This window comes from Centrocercus urophasianus, unplaced genomic scaffold, assembly GCF_019232065.1.
Source record: "Centrocercus urophasianus isolate 14NV4802_14NV808 unplaced genomic scaffold, USGS_Curo_1.0 seq_19, whole genome shotgun sequence".
NCBI lineage: Eukaryota > Metazoa > Chordata > Aves > Galliformes > Phasianidae > Centrocercus > Centrocercus urophasianus.
Window position 1 is genome coordinate 17,641,446 of NW_024884744.1, and position 18,407 is coordinate 17,659,852.

The following is an 18,407-nucleotide window of genomic DNA, read 5'->3' on the forward strand; positions in this document are numbered from 1 at the left end:
AAACTGAGGAACAAAACTACTTAATTTCTTATACCATTCTCAACACATCAACCAAGTGTTCACTCCCGTGCCCAACAGCCTGTGGCTTCTCCACTAGCAAAGTTGAATTGCTCCGTGTGCATATTTTACAGCAGCGCCTCTCTAGAGTGAATGGACCAATATCACCAATGGATTTTGTAAGGGGCACTGGGGAAAGCCAACAGATGGCAACAGATGGTTCCACTTCAATTCAAAGAGAAACTTTCAAATAAAAAGATAAATACAAAGCTTAAGAGGCGGCTTCTTCTCCACCACATGCGATTTCTGTTGCCTTTCATGATCCTGTTCCCAGTAAAGAGTTCCAAGCATTGGTTTTTACAAATAAGACCAGCACAGCACTCCCACAAATGAGCAAACATCCACGGAACCCAGAAGAGTTGCAGAATTTTCCCCTTTGTTCTACGTATGCTTTACTGAGATACCACAGGAGTGAAGCACCATCTGAAGAGCACAGCTCCACAGCTCCAGTTAGATGCCCATTGTTCCTGTCCAAAACTACCTTGAAGTTGATGTTAATTTATTGCCACCATTTCAACTCTAGCATGTTCATTAGTTACAATATTTCATGTAGTTTCAATACTCCTCTCTCCTTACCAAATACATTCCTGTCTTTATTCACAGCTTTTCTCATTAATGTACCCAGAATCTCTGCAAGGCAAGCATCACAATAAGGAGCTGAAGATCCATCAGATACAACTAAAATTTATTAAATTTGTCACCTGTAGTAACAAATAAATAATGTACTAATAAACCTTTCAAAAATTATTTCAGCAGCTGGCTATAAACAACCTGATGTTATATCAAAAAACCTGCAAAGGCCTGAAACGCTGTTGTTTTTAGTAATATTTACTGCTTCAGAATAACAGACACTTAAATATCTTCACAGTACACATGAACGTTAATTTTAAATGCTTGAATAACATTTAGTTGAATAAATTAAATGAATTAAAATTTATTTAGAATAATGAAATTAATTTCAAGTTAAATATAACTCCTGTGGAGATTACTTTCTACACCAGGCTGGTCAATATTCTTATTCATTTATCCAAAGTAATTTCCTGTTGCTTTAAAGCTAATATAAAAAGGCAAGTACATTATAATGCATTAGGATTTTTTTTTTTTTTTTTTTTTTTTTTTTAAATCAAGGAGTTAAATTCAGAAATTGAGAATTCATCTTCTCACATTTTTAAACAAAAGTAATATAAGTTTGTTTTGCAGTAGCCATGTCACCATGCTGGTTCCATGGCAATAAGGCAGGGTTACATTCAATCACGTAACTCATCACCCTGCAGAACTATTTTTTTTCTTTCAATCTTTGTATTGTTCTGTAATATTAACGTATAAGAAAATGTTAAGTGAAAGAAACAGACATATAATTAGTTACTTCATTACCAAAAACAGAGCATGTGTGATTATGCAAGTTGACTGGTTGATTATACAAGTTGACCTGGTCCAAAATGTGTTATTACGTAAGAGAAGTGTCAAAAACTATGCGCATTGTAAATACATGTAACGCACCTATCTATATTTTATCTACACACGCCTTCATGAGTTTCCAGTAAGAACAGAATACCTTCCAAGCTCAGTGTGCATTAAAAAGATGGAATTGGATAAAAAAAGGCAAATCCATTTACAATCCATTAGACTAGAACATGCAGGCATTGAGAAATAGACCAGTATTCTACAGAAATGGTTACTGGTTGGAGATTTCGTGTCATTGCAATAACACTAACATCTCCTCACAAATTATATCAGCTGAGCCCCAATTAGCTGGGCAGCTTTTGTGTTTGACATCACAACAGGAGCAGAAGGCACCAAGGGCTCTGCAGCATGGGTGAGGAGGCTGAGTATAAAAATACTGTAGAAAACTAATCCAAATAATGCATTCAGCAAGTTTTTGTTTGCACCTCTCCTTAAGATGAAAGTGCCCACAAAAAAAAAAAAGCTAAAATTTCCATAATCAATAACAAAATTCAGACAACACATAATACCTGAAAAGCCCTCTTGGCTAATACTCCATAGACACCTTTCCTCACCAAATGATGACTGCAGTGTGATTGAAAGGTATCCTTGTTTTACTGATTGGTAACAACTCCTTCTGGTTGAACAGAGCCTAGGTTATATAATTGCTTGTGCAGAGAAAAAAAATATTTTTCACTTGTTTTTCTTTTCTGTTTGTTTTTGGTGGTGATGTCTTGGTTTATTTTCTAAAATGTTTACTCTTTTGTCACTTAATACACAATCACTGGAGATCAAAGGAATAGAACGAAAAACAGAATAGAGAGAATGTGTAGTAAAAAATCCATTATTTTGGGTAAAAAAATCTATTTAAAATTGAAAGTAAATGAATATATTCAATTAACTTGAAACAAACAGATGTCCACCAGCATGGAAACTTTGAATCCCTACCATCTCTTTCATAACCTCTCCTCTAAAAGTTTATTTGTAAGAACAATTAACAAGTAAATCAAATCCCACTGAGAAATTAAGCCCCAAAATGAATCAAAGGTAAGCAATACAGATTCCTTTCAAAACTGTATTCAGCTACCGAAAGAACCTAATTAAAATACTTTAGCGTGTCTAACTGTATTAATTGAATTTATCAAATTGACTTGTTTCCATTAGCAGGAGAGGACTAGTATTAGTGCCAACTTATTTTTGATACACTAAAAGTAACCCACACTGAGATAATGACAAAAAAAATACTTAGCTGATATTCATTATCAGCGTTCACACAGGACATCTGGCATTTCAAGACTACTATGTGATTACAGTCAACACACAACTGCTATGCAAGGTAATACAGTCTGGATGTGAACCATTGCCAAGGTAATCACTCAACACACTCCAAACCTTTCACCATAAAAATGAACGGAAAGAGCCAATTTATTGTCAACTGTCCTCACTGCACTTTCTTCTGAATTGTACAGAAGTCCAAGATATATAAAGAGCATTTATGGCTAAGCAGTCATATAAAAGTTTAATAATGGGCATTAGGGATTTTTTATTTATAACATAGCTTATAGGCCTTCATTTTTGTGCACATTCAATGTAGTCATACTCGTTAAGAGTAAAAAAGAACAGTTCACACAGAAAGGCATTGCTTCTTTTTAAAATATGTTATTTTGATATAAAAATATCAGTCTGAAACTTAAAGGAACACGCAACACAGTGAAGTTGTCCTACTCATTTAAGAATAAATTGTAAGACGCAGAACTTTGCTAGCTGACTTCAGCCAGGCCAGTGCTATAAGAGATACCTATTCCCTTGCCCTTATCACTACCAAAGGAGGCATCTTCCCCACTTCCAGTAAGCACGCTGTGTTTCTGATAAAGCACTAGGACAAACTCAAATAACTTCCCACAGCCTGCCTAGCAATTTAATTTCAGAGAAAAAAAAAAAAAGAAAAAAAAAAATCCAACATCATCATAGAACCACAGGCTTATGAGGTTGGTCAGGCAGAAAAGGACTCAGGATGTCTCTGGGACACTGCCCTGCAAAAAGCAGGGGCAACTGTGAGGTCATGTCAGGTTATTCAAATTTCTATGCAGTTAGGTCTTGAAATCCTATTAAGATGTTTAGCGCTTCAAAACCTGGCTGTCCAGTCTGAACCTCTCCTGTTTTAATCTGTTGTCTTTCCTCCTTCCACCACAGTGACCTCCAGCTTATTTCTCTCAATTTCCTCCTACACAGGTACCAAGGGGCTGCTACCATTTTTCCCAAAATTTGTATATTCTTCAGGCTGAACAAGCCCAGTTCCCTCAATTTCTCCTCACTGGTAAGTGTTCCAGCTCCATGACCAGCATCACTATGAAGCCTTTTGTCTTAATAGCAGGCCCAATCACTTCTGTGCATTAATATTATCTATTTTCCAAATTAGGTTAAAATTGCAATTATGATGGACATGAGGTGACTTATGCCTCTGTTTCCTACTAGGGGACAAGGTTAGCTACATTATCCCATACTTTTAGTTAATAAATAAATAAATAAATAGTTTTCCTCTCCCTCCTCCCAAACCCCAAAGAAAAGGACAGTTACATCTTCCTTGACATAACAGAACCCCATGACTAAGTACTCAAATTATTAGTTATTATTTTTAACACTTGAGAAGTAACAGCCAAAACATGCCTACACAATGCTTGTGCATCAAAAGTATTTAACCTTCTGTAACAGCACATCACTTCCTTCCCCATTCCACTACTGCTTATACTTTCTCTCTTCAGGTTTCAACCCTAGCTCTGCACTGCGTTATTAATTTGACTGCCTTGTTGTCTCAGAGCTGATGGGGCCAGTGACAGCCACACAGACAGAGCTGTGCAACTATGATGATACATATCTCTAACAGGATTGTTAGCTCAGGTTCAACATCCACACTAATGCAATTGCACAGGCTGGATCTACACCACACGTTCTACATATGTAAATAATAAAAGGTTATGGGTGAGAAAACAGTGGCATCTAGGGATAGCAAACACTCTTGCCCTTGGTGTTGCAGAAGACTACATTCAGTGCTGCACAGTTATTGAGACACAAGCACTCAGAACTTTTTTTTTTTTTAATAGTTTAAATTCACAGAAGTGAGGACAGTGTTAGAAACCCTAGGCCAAGGGAACAAATGTGTTAGATCCATCTCATGCAGCCAGAAGAGTAGAACTGGGTAGAAAAATCAATGCTCTGAACTACCAGCCCATAGTCAAATTCTTTATGCTCTCTTTCCCTTTCTTGCTTCTTAGAAGGAGAATCACATGCTTTTTTTTTTAGACTGCCCTGGCAAGAGTAGTAGCCACCATTACAAACCATTATGACAGCTTATTCTGTTCCAGAGAAATAACATTTACGGAGCTGAGAAACCAAAGATAACTGATTACCGATAAGAAAAATGAACGTCAAAGATTAAAAAACTGCCTAATTAGGCTGGTTTTGTTTGTCTGTACTTCGATGTATATTTAGAAATCATTTGGACAAACTACATGTTACTCTCATACCTTACATTAGCTTACGTAGTTTCGCTGCGGGGAGTACACTTTACATGACATAGCTCTCATGCTACTTCAAGTCCTCCCTATGAGTCCTTTATGCTACTGGGGTACTGGAAGTAATGGTGAAGGAGATTTTTAATACTCGATTTGAAAGCAAAAGTGAACAGATCAAAACGACCGAGATTTAAATATCAAGTAAAGAAAAAAAAAAAAGGGAACACTTATCATTCCTGTTTGTTTCAACCTTCTCACTGTCTAGCTTCAGGACTCTGAGTTACACTTAATACTGGCATTTTTCAAAGAATTCCATTTGTAACAATAAATGCTTTAAAAAGCTTATTTGCACCTGAACTTGTCAGAACTTTTTCAGATATTACAATATTCACTGCAAGCACAACAACAAAGACATCTAGCTACAGCAGGAATCTGTCACTTTTCACCTGCTTGCACGTACTAGGACAGTACTGACTGCAACTGAAAATCCTCTTCAAGCCCAAGGCAGCCCTCAGTGTCACTCATGCTGTAATACCAGAAATATTCCTTAGCCTTTTCATCTCAAAACAGAGGATTCAGAGGCACATATTTATTTACCTAAATTACGCATGGTCTATTTTGTTGAAAACAAAATAAAGGATACAGATCATTTAAATAAATCACTTTATATTTAAACTGAAAATTCAGGTATATTGTTCAAACATACGTAACAGTAAAACTGCACTGCTAGAATCACTGCATGTTGTTGTCTCCTTACAGATGGACACCGTCAGCACAAAAGACAGACTACTACAATATCAGTGAGTTTAGTTTTACCAATTCAAGATGTTTCACCCCTAGAAATGTTTCTAAAAAGGTGTTTATCATCAGTAATTTACATAGCTGTACTATCTTTGCCAGTTTATTGAGATGCAGTACAAGTATTTTTATCAATTAATAACTGTTGATAAATTAAAAATATTCTTTGATTATTTCATTTTACTTTCCAATTTTCACAAGAGAACTTTTGTGTAAAATGTAAAATTTCAACAAACTTTGAAATTTTGCAACAAACACTTCAGCAAAAACATTTAGAAAATAACATGAGTGTGGATGGATACCTAGAATTCCAAATAAAAGTCAAGTTCACTGATCACCTTCAATGATCACTGAAGAAAATCTGTATAAAATTCAAAGCAAATTTCTACAAAATGTAAAATACTGTGAGGTCAAAAAGATAAGCATATTGCGGCTAACAGTATAATTTCATATAATGAAATGGGAAAGTATGAAATGTGGTTTTCTGAAGTTTTCTTCAAAATTTGCCTGATACAATTACATCTGAATCCAAAAAGAAATTTATGACTCATATGCTGTGGTTTCACATTGATTATTTTGCTTTTGTTTTAATGTCTAGATACAGTTCAAATAAACCAACTGCTTTTCAGAGTTATCCATGACTTTCAAGATGAATCTTACAGGCGGAGCTGAAGTTGTTTGTTTTTTCCCTTTTAGCAAACCTTTTTAGCAGAAAGGTCCACTAAGATTGCATCTCTCACTTTCAGGGCTGCAGGAATTACAATTCTCACAATTCAATTCATTTGAATTTGGAAAGAGAACTTTTAAATAAACTTTTAAATAGTGAATAATTCTATACATTGACAACATTAACAAGTTTTTAAATTTGGGATTTTTTTTTTAATTAAATGTAATGGTATTCATATGGAATGCATTAACAGGTTTCATAAGGCTCAAAGGTGTGAGGTGCAGAAACTACATCTGTAGTTCACCTGTAGTGTAACAGCATTACCAAGTGTGGGACCTACAGGCCTATCAATTCCAGTACATTCCATTTTGGTTCATCTCTAGAGTCCAGAGCAGCCCTCAAGTTTAATGACAGACATTCTTGTAACGTTGTAAAAAAACGCTGTTTCTGTTACCAAGCCACTGCTTACTGATAAAAGCAAACAAGTAAACAAGAAAGATAGACAGCTTCACAATTTTGAGCAGAGAAATGGGATTTTATATTCAAGCCTCTGGATGTAAGCAGACTCACAACGACTGGGCTTTGCTGTGATGCTACTCAGCACACACACTTCTACAACTGCTAAAATAACAATGATTATTTGGGAGAGTTTGTGGATGCAGTCAGAAGTTAATGAATATTCAGAAATTCTTACGTATTAGTACTGTCTACTCATTCTTTACTGTGGTTTTAGCACAGCCAAAATATTAGTCAGTGGCTGGAACTCCACCTGCAAACAAGGCCTGTCTTGTAATTGCCTCTGAGACAGAGCACCTGTGTGCTCAGAGCCATGAAGAGATAGACTTGGCATTTTTTAAAAAAGGCTATCTGTAAGTCTATCTGGAATGTAAGTGAAGCTTAAGACTTAATGGGGACAGCTTACTGAAACAAAATTACCCAGCTCATCCTTGGTACAACACACTGGACTCATACAATTGTATTAGCCAGAGAAGTGTTAGGAGCTTCACTTCCAAGCTGAAAAGGTATTAATCATCACCTCATTGCTCTGAAAGTCACCTCCTATTTCTCTGCTTCACTTCTCTATCAGTTACACAATGAACAGCTGAAGTTCTGTGCTATTTAAGATGTTTATAGTGCTCTTAAGGAGTGACATAAAGGGCTGTTACTGAAAAGAAAAAAAAAAAGGGAATAACGTCTTCTGCCTATTTCTAGTGGATAGGACAAAATCTAATAGGCTAAAATGGCAGCATAGAAAGCTCAGGTTAAGCATCATGATAAAGACTGGAAGAGATTGCCCAGGGATTCTGTTGCATCTGTGTCAGTAGAAATCTTTAAGATTAGGACAGAAAACTATTTGTCAGGAATAATATAGGTATAATAGGTCCTGCCTTGGGTTTTTTTTCAGACCCATTTTTGCACGTTACTGATGAAACAGAGTTGCTGTTAAAGAAATATGTAAAGGTGTCCTTTCCAAATACCAATCAAAAGTTGTACAGCATTTTGTGGCAGTTTCTTGCCATCTCAGAAATATACCATTGTCAAATTGATTCAGCTGATCTCAACTTGTTTGTAGCTGAACCGCTCTTAAGTGGAAAACCATTCAAGTCAAAGCCCTGAAGTGGTCTCCAGATGACCCCAAAGGTCTGTTTCATGTTTCATCTTTGTAAGAGATTTCATTGGTTTGGTGTTTATATCTATGATTCCCCAAACGGATTTTCCTAAATTAGGTAATAAGTCAGCCCATTTTACAACCAACACTCTGTTTCTTTAAAGGAGAACAGAAGGCCTAATCTAGTTTCTACAGAACTGTTTTTTCATGGTTGTGGGGTTGTTTTTTTTTTTTTTTTGGTGATACCTTGCATAAGGCAATCTTCAGGATGTTGACACTTAAGCATTTAACAATTCATGATAGTATTTTCAAACTGTCCTTCAAAACTGTGTGTATAGAAAAAAGGAACTTGGATAACAAAAAAAAAAAAAAGACACGGGTATGCTGATATTATGATAGTTCTAAGAACCATGGTTTTATATATACTCTATCACACAATTCACAATGAATTCAAGAGCCTAAAAGACAGTTCACTGTAATATTGTGAAATTCTTCACGCTCCAGTTATGAAAAAGGCTGATCATATTTGTCAGCCAGAATTTTCAGAGACCAAATTTAGAGTTTTCTATATTTCCTGTCAATCCTCCCAAGAAACACAGACCTGCTGAGGGGGAAACTGTACAGATTTCTTTATCCTGTCATCATTTTCAACTTCAGATGTAAGGGCGCAGAGAAAAGCAGTGCTGAACACATTTTCTTTTGTAACCACTCTATTAATAGGGGATCGACATGCACCGTAACATCTGTATAATACTAGAAGGGTTTGACAAGACAGTAAAAGATGTGTCTTAGTAGCCCTGGAGAGGAAAAAAAGCACAAGTGTTCAGAACAACGTTAAAGTTTCCAGAAAACAGAAAAACTAAGAGCAGGTATAAGCCACAAATACTGAAAACAAAACAAAACAAAAAAACCCAACAGAAAAATGAGTATAGAAAACAAAACCATTGGGAGGAAATAAAAATCATGGGCAAATACCAAACGTCTTAATAGCTCAGTACTGCTAAGCAGCAGGTCAAAGATTCTTCGCTGAGAAGCAACACATGAAATGCATATGCTGTATGCACACCATGATAGCTGAAAGGAGGAAGGTACTTTGCTCAAAGGATCTCTAATAATACACAACTAAGACCAGTTCCAGGGTACTGTTGCTGAACTTCAAGATCTTACACTGAGTGGTATGAACAGCCCTTTCTTGGTTCCTTTAAGTCAAGGCTGAATTTCTCATGTAGGGAAAAAAAAAACAAAAAAAAACCCACCAATCTCATTCTCTGCTAGCATCTGCTATTAGCAACATACATCTTGTTATCACTATAATCCCAGAGACCACAGCGCCAGATTATCCTCAACACTAACTTTGATTTATAAAGCATAATGCAGATTTAATTTGGAGATTAAACCTCTGACACATGGTTCCAGTGCACTGAATTTGAGATTGAAAGAATTGAAGATTGAAATTTCAAAGAAGCTCTGGATATCCCATCTACTGCAGGGGGTTGGAACTGGGTGGGCTTCAAGGTTCCCTCAAATTAAGCCATTCCACTATTCTCTAATTATTATTTTTTTAATTTATACCTTTCTTGTGGAAGTTTAATCCCCTTTGCTTAGTGAAGTACAGCGTGACACTTTCTAGGAGGACTTCTCTCCCAGAACTTGTCAGAAGGAGCAGAGATGAAGCAGCTGAGAGCAGCCTCTCAAGCAACATGACCATGCCTTCAGACCATGGGTTTCCTGTATTTATAAATGTTGGACTCATCCTTTCTTCCAATGTTGAGGTTAACATTAGAAATCTGCAGCCTATTCAAAGATTTTAATTCTTCCTTGTCGTCACTTCACTACTGATCACTGCACTGAAAAAAAGACTAGCAGTCCAATAGCCCTGGATCAATACAGGACATCTTCCCAGTCAAGCACTTTTTAAAATTTGTTTTCTTCTTGTGGCATTTTGGTTGATTTCACAGATACTGAAACTTACTCTTCAATTTACAGCACCAATTAAGAAATAATCTTGCTGTCTCCCTCCGACACCAAGTCCATACAAGATCTATCCTGACCTAGATCTCTAGAAGAAAAAAAAAGTTGTACTAAACATGCTCCTTGCTTTCTCAGCTCTAGAATTTCAGGTTGCCATTTTACCTCATACTGAATACTTCCATAAATATTGTTCAATCTCATGCCCACATAACTTGATTGCAACTTGAAGAACTGAGCCTGAGCTGCTACATTTTCTTTAAAATAACTAAACAGTAACAAAGACTGCAGGCATGTGAAGTTATAAGTGTAGTAGTGTAATATTGTATAGTGTAATAAAATAGTGTAAATACTCGTGGGGCTAATAAAAAGGGAATTAAGGCTTTTGAGAGCTATGCACCAATCTTCTAACTTAGAAGAAAAGTTTGGCCTAATAGATTTGCAAAGCAAATATTGCGCTCTATTACCTATCCCAAATCAGGATTCTGATCAAACTTTGTTTTTACTATTGACATAACAGCTTTGTTGTGCCCAAATTTTGTCCCTTCTGAAAGGGCAGCATCTTCATGTTAAGTTTTAAATGCATTAACGAAAGCTGAGAAAATAGAGAATGGAAAGAGTTATTGCTTCTTTCCTACACTGTAAGGCAAGCTGAGCAATGCAACAAATGCTAGAACCTCATTTGAACTATTGCAGCAACTATAGCTCCAGAGGAAGAAACTACATACTTTTAAGCTTAATACATCTTGTTCAGGGAGATCCAAGAAGATATTTAAGTGTAAGCCAGAAACTCTGCCCTGACACATTATTGAATGAGCCCATTTTTATGAAAGACAGTTAATGGAAAACTGTTTCAAAAGGCTAACATTTTTTCAAACAACTAAATAATAAAAATATTAATAGGGCAAAAATGAAGGAACAGTTAGACCTCTGATTCTCTGGAACAATTCTGGTACAATTTGAGGCCGTACCTCAAGTACTGTGCTCAGTTTTGGGCCCCTCATTACAAGTAACACATTGAGGCCCTGGAGTGTGTCCAGAAAAGGGCAATGAAGATGGTGAGCACAAGACTTCTTCTCCATTCTACATTAAAATACTAGTAAATGTAAGGCTAGTGAGTATTATTAATCTTAGCTGTGTACATTTTCAGTTTGCTCCTACTATATATAATCATACAAACTGAATTTTCCACAAAGTCCTATAATATTAAGGATGTTATGGAGCCAAATAAAATTACATGACAGTGAAGTGTAAACTTAAGATAGAAATAAGAATAAATGTTACTTCAAATCAAAGAAGAAAGAGCCTTTTAAAAAAAGAATATGCAGCGGTATTTCAAAACAGATAAGGAATCCAGACCCTTTGAGGGAACAATGGGTTCAGTCAGAATTATAATGTTATCTACAGACTATAGACCATAAGGCCAAAAGCAAACAAATAAGTGGAAATGAACTGAAATATTAATGCCAGGGAATATACACCATGTATTTTCCTTCCTAGACCACATAATGTATCTTGAAATATAACTAAAAATCAATAAATGAAGAAGCTAGATTAAAACTATTAACTAAGGTAACCTCTTAAATCACACAAGTCTGTCTGTGTGCAAGTTCAGTATTTCATAGGATGATATTCTACAGGAAAGGTAAATCACTAACTCAAGATCAATATGTTGATTATCCCAACACAAGAAACAAATTAAGGTATCAAACAATTAGCACACATTTTGAATAAGTATCAGTGGCAATAGCACATCAGTATCATCCCTATAAGGTTCCCAAGGGAATACAAGTGAAAGAGGCAATAAGGTAAGTGTTCATACCAATAGAAGACTTCTAAATGAAAAGGAGACTTTTAATTGTGAAAAGGTCTAATTCCTAAACATCTGTAGCTGAAGGTTCCATAAATTCAATCCTTGCAAAAATAAAATTTACTACTGTTTTTCACATTTGAAAGAATGAAGCGCATATACCTGTAAAGACAGCATAAAAAACAAGCTACACAAGTATATTATAGATATAAGCTGCTTATCATATGAAGTTTAACAGTTTATATTTTAAAGTAGAGTAATATCTTAATGAACGCATAAACAAATAACTTGGAAACTAGTTTTTTTTCTTTCTTTTCTTTGCTTAAAAGAGATGTGATGCCATACCCAGAGCATCTACGTATGAAATACTCCTGCTCTAACTATAATTATCATGTCCCACTTAGAGGTAGCTTCCTTATCTTTGAATGCATATTGACTACTTCCCCAGTAGCACGTAAATCAGTGTCATAGAAACTGATATACAGTATTGGGTGCTTAGGTTGCTGTGGCCATACTGGATGCTCTTTGAGGTATCTACCTCCGAATAAATTCACCTGAATGTCCTCCACTGAATTTCCCCCAATGAATATGTATTTGAGGAAGAAACATATTCTGTGAGGCCAAGAACCAGGGAGCACTGCGAGTCAAAAATCAATCTTGATCTTAAAATGGAATTAAGCATATAAAAACATGAGTAAATCTCTGTCTTTGGGGAAAATAGCTAAGAATTCTTACATGATATTATAAAATACTTTTTGGGCCAAGTACCATAACTTACTGCTTCCTGAACCTGACTGTATTTCACAAGAACAATCTGAGGCTTTTCACAGAACATTTCACTAGCTCCTTTGCCTATACAAGATAAATATTCTTAAACAATAAAATATTTTTAAGAAATAGATGTTTTTAGGATCTTCGTAACAGCTGTAAAACCTTAATATATTCCCATATCTTCACAAGAAATATCCTTAATAAGGCAGGGAATTTAAGAGCAAACTGAGCTTGATATGCAAAAGTACTCTTTTCTGCTAAAGTACACAGTATGACAGAATAAGTGTTGGGTTAATACAGGTTAAAACTTCTATAGGGCATACATCTATCATACAGTAATCTTAGCAAAAATCTTCAAAACCTCTATTACATTTTCTGTCCAAATCTTCACAGTTATAAAGTACTAACATTGTAATATAAAATTTGAGCTCCTTTTAAATATCTTTCATGGAATTTGCCCACAGCCAGGTTTGGACCAGGGAGTGGCACAGGAAGATAATAAGTTATTATTTACAAACAGAGAATTAACTACATATGATTACTTCAGGCAACTGTAATGACTAGTTTCTGTAAAAGTATATTCAAATTTCATTATATCATTCCCAGGTTTTCATTAAAAAAAGGTTAACAGTGTAAGTCTGCTGTTTTGTAATCACTTCTGCTTCACAACAAAAAACAGACACAAATCTTACTTCAAGGTCTATGAACCGATGGTCAAGTCCTGAGTACTCAAACTGTACTCAAGTTGAAACTAGATGATCATTGTGGTCCTTTTCAACCCAGGCCATTCTGATTCTATTATTCTATGAAATGCAGTCTCTAAACATTTCCTTCAGATTACATTCTCTCCGTTCAACAAACTAATTTCTTACAAATGCTAATAACTTTATAATGCAGTCCATACTCTCAAATACAATTGCTAATGCATTTTCCTACCTGCAAAGGGAACAGGTGCATCCTTATCCAAAGCAACAAGAGGAGGATCCAAAATTACAGTGTCATTATTTTCGGTTATGATTCCATGGTATGATGTCTCAATCCAGGGCTTATGCTTGTTCACTAAAGAAGAAAAAAAAGTCTGATCAATTAATTTATAGTTCATATACCACTAGTTTATCTTATCTTCTTTGAAGAGAAAACATTTGACACATATCCAATATTACTACTCAAAAGTCACTTATAAAGCCCCAAGTTTCTGGCATTTGAATGTTTATAAAGTATAGGCCTCCCTCCAATAAAGACACCAAAATAAAAAGCCAATTTTCGAAATGTTTTTAATGTGTTCCCAACTGTCCAACACAATTATGGCCAGATACTTTTAAAGGAATTGCTTTTGGTTGCAAAACTCTGATCCAATTAAAAAAATGTCCAAAGAAATACGGCTTTTGTCAAGATTCAGAGGCAAGTAGAAAGGCAGGCAAGAATACTGTACTCCAGGCAACTACTCATTTTACATTTTTTTAGAAAAATACCTAAAAGTACTCTTGTATTCTCTACCTTGTAGAGAAAAAACCATGCATCATCAGATTGTCTTACTCCTGAATGTTTTGAATGTGACCCTCTCTTAACAACCATCCCCTATTTATTGACATGGCAACATGACTTGGTCTTCCTTTCTGTTTTGTAAGCAGCATAGCTTTGCTACGCTTAAAAACAGCACTTAGATCACACAGTCATCATCTGACTTCTACATTTTTGTAACTCCTATAGAAGTAATACAAATTCCAATTTGAAGCGTGTTCTACCACAGGCATCAGTAAATACTATGCTAAGGATGTCTACCATATTACCACCAAGTCCATACACAACATAATTTTCATACATATTATTTAGCTGTGTGTATCAAACGCTGAGAAAAACACCTGGTGAAGTAACAGGAATCACCCATCTCAAGACAAGACAGAAGGCTGACACTTAAACAAAAGTCAAATTTAACTAGATGGGATTATTTTGAACAATCACAGAATTGCAGGGGTTGGAATGGACCTCAAGAGATCACTAAAACGAATCCTCCTGCTAAAGCAGATTCTGTACAATGGGTCGCACAGGTCAGTGACCAAACAGCTCTTGAACATCTTCATAGGAGACTCCATAACTTCTTCGAGCCACCTGTTCCAGCATTCCATCACCCTCATCGTAAAGGAGTTCTGCATGTTTGTAGGGAACTTTCTATGTTTAAGTTTTAGACCATTGCTCCTTGTCCTATCGCTGCACACCGCCAAGAATAGCCTGGCTTCTGCCTTCCATCTTCCTTTAGATATTTATTAACATTAGTCAAACTGCCCTTCAGTCTTCTTTTCCCCACTCTAAACAGACCTAAGTTACTCAGCCTGTCCTCATATAGGAGATGCTCCAGGCCCCTAATCATCTTTGTGGCCCTCCTCTGGACTCCTTTTAGGAGAATCACAGTATCACAGAATGGTTTGGGCTGGAAGGGACCTTTAAGATCACCTCGTTCTCCCCAGTTCTCACCTAGTAGATCTCCCTACCGTAAGCAGCAACACCTCCCCCCAGACCAGGTTGCTCACAGCCCCACAACAAACCTGGCTTTGAATGCCTCCAGGGAGGGGGGATTCACAACCTCACTGGGCAACCTGTTCCAGTGTTTCACTGCCCTCACAGTAAAGAATTTCTTCCTAATATCTAGTCTAAATCTTCTCTCTTTCAGTTTAAAACCATTTCCCCTCTTGCCTTGTCACTATGTGCCCTTATAAAAAAAAAAAAAAAAAAATCCCTGCCTTTTTTGAACTGGGGGGCTGAGAATAAGACACAGTAGTGATATTAAAAAAAACACAACCAACAGCTCTTCACACATACACACCAACATCAGCTCTTTGTTGCCTTGTCTTCAAAAACCCTCACACAAGAACAGGTTTGATATTTCACTCACGGAGCTTCTTTAAAGTGGAAAAAGTAGTTCTAGACATCAAAGACAACTGAGAAAGTTTGTTCACAGTTGAGAAGCTCAACAATTAAGAATTCTTTTGTTCCCTAGTCATTTGGAAAAAATAAATACATTTATGGCTAACTGAAGTTACATCTTTTTCCTTCTTGCTCCTTTGTTTAATCATTAGGAAATTGTGGTCTCAGGAAGAATGATCTGAGGCTCTTTTAAAGCTGAATTATTCAATACTACAATTAGTAAAAGGACTTTGAGTTAACGTATATGTTAGAGTATATCTTGTTTCAGAGGAAGTTATACTAGTTTTCCACAGTTCTTTGCCCATTTGCCAATAACTAAGAAATGGAAAGATTAAACTGGGGATATATCAAGGAAAGGTGAAAGGAAAGTAGGAAATTCAAATCTCTTTATTATGTAATGATCGAACACCCAGAAGGAGAAACTGGTGAGTTTTATATAATGAGATCCTAGTTTGCAGGGCAGATGAAGTCTTTTATATGTATTATTTGAATAGATGAATTGCCTCAGCAGAAATAGTTGTGCACATAAATATGCTCTACTTATAGTCCGATACCACTCCAAGAGTTTGATTGACAGAATAACAATCCATCTCCTGATTAAATGCAGATACAATTCAACAAAAACTGAATCAGTTTGAATGAAAAAGAAAGCCCTTAAGCAACTAAAAATACCAAAGGCAGATTTTCCTCCTTCCTGGTTCTGTTAATTGCCTGAGCTCTTACAAACAAAACAAACCAATAAAACAAACAAAAAAAAATAACAAAAAACATACTAAAATAATCAAAATAAATCTTAAAAAACACCAAATAAATTGCTTTTATTCCTACAACAGATTCTGCATAATCATTTTGATGATGCTGTTGCTTAAGAAATCGTCTCAGCATTCAGTGATTGCAACTCTACAAGCACTGTCTTTTTTCCATTAGCGTCCCATGAGCTACAACAACAGACAAGTCAATGACAGCAACATAATTCCTTATATTACATTAGAGCAGGAAGAGAAGAAAGTAGATTAAGAACAATTGCTACACTTTAGTCCTAGACCTTGGAGACTGTCATAGCAGGAAGAAAGGAACAATAAAATAAAAGCAAAACACAATGGAAGTTCTAATTATTTACAAGTTCTAACGATGTACTTCTCCAAAAGAACAATTATGACTATATGAGATTAATGTAACCTGTGGTAACTGGTTTTTAAAAAAGATGTCAAAAGCGTTTTGTTCTTTCCTCCTTTCCTCCTCTAGCTGAGTCACATTTGAAGATATTTGAGAATTAAATTCATTAGAATACAAATCAGATATTTTTCTAGTGATGCCCGCTTTAAAAACATGTCATTTCTCCTCCCTTATCTACTTTATTTTTTTTATTAGTGTACCGAAATAAAACAGCACATGCAATGCCTCCACTTATCAACTCTCCTTCCTTAGAGCAGGATATGTTCAAAACAAGATTTCCAGTAACTTGAGCAGTATCTCCTTTGACCCTCTTGTTTTCTAGCTCTGACATTCAAATACAAGGGCTGCTGGGAAAGTAATGTAGAAAACTACAGAAATCCTGTGAGACTAATTTTGATATTTTTTTACCCTTCTGACAGATTCCCAAAACTGCATTTGAATAGTATATTGTTATTTTATTAAGGTGCATGTGTATATAGATACATAATTATGCATACATAATTATCATTTTGATCCTCATTTGGCTTTAAATGGCTCTAGTCAGTGTTGAAGTAAGTTTCTTTTACCAGTTACATCAGTAAATGAAACCTTAAGTTTCCAAAGTTAGAGCAATGTCACTCTGCATTTATTAAAAAAGAAAAAGGAAGCAAAAATTGTTTATTCTGTTGTCTTCTTTACACTATCTGAAAGAAAACATTTAAACAGAAAAATAAATTGAAAATTGAAATTCACACTGTGTAAGAAACAACAGTCCTAAGCAGTCCTATTATACAAAGTGTTTATACTGGACAAAGACTAACATCATCATTTCTGAAATTGTTATAAACTTAAAGATAAAGAAGTAATGCAGTATTTATCATAAAAATGTAAGAAGTAGAAATTGCTACCAAAAAAAAACCCCAAAACATTTCAATGTTTTAATGCTAATTTAACAGTTCTTGCAGTTAATAACTGTCTATAAGAAAGCAATAGTAAAAGTGCACTTTGCATTTGTTAAAGGTGATGGAATAAATTTTTATAGAGGCGTGTACATGAAAGTTTCAGGAACTAAAAGAGTAGGGTACGATACAGAAAGAGAAACTCAGTAGAGCAAAAAGGCATGAAATTCAGCTGATAAGAAGTAAACAGTAAATTACTTTTCCTGTTGGGCTATGTTATGTTGCAGTATACTGCTATGGTCTAACCTGACAGGTGGCAAAGCCCTGCAGTCATTCATTACCTCCCTGGCAGAATGGGGGAGGAAGCCAGGGAAAAAGAAAGTAAAATTTGTGGGTCGAGATAAAACTATTTACTAAAACAGAGAAAAGGAAAATAATGATATTACTATTTAAATATATAGATATGAATGTATATAACAAGCAATGCACAAACAATTGCTCACCGTTCCCCCAACCCACGCCCAGCTGTTTCCTCAGGCATGGAAGAGAGCAAGTTGAACTTGCACTCCCTTCAGAACTCCTTCTACATGATAATGGTATGAACACCCTTGTGGCAGTTTAAGTCAGCTGTGCTAATTCTGTTCCTTCCCAGCTCCTGTGGCCCTTTGCTGAGAACGGCCTTAACTCTGTAAAACACTGCTTAGCAGCAACATCAGTGTATTATCAACACTGGTTTTCGCCAAGGACTGAAAACACAGCATCACAGCAGACACTGAAAACAACAATTCCATCCCAG

The 18,407-nt window shown here is 35.8% G+C and overlaps 1 protein-coding gene across 1 annotated transcript in view; it reads right to left on the reverse strand.

The window, feature by feature from the left end:
- CLSTN2 (calsyntenin 2) overlaps positions 1 to 13,737 on the reverse strand; it is a 160,461-nt gene extending 146,724 nt beyond the window's left edge. The window contains exon 1 of the mRNA XM_042820895.1: positions 13,572 to 13,737. Within this exon, the coding sequence (XP_042676829.1) occupies positions 13,572 to 13,737 (166 nt within the window). The remainder of the gene's footprint in view (positions 1 to 13,571) is intronic.
- Positions 13,738 to 18,407: the final 4,670 nt, after the last annotated feature.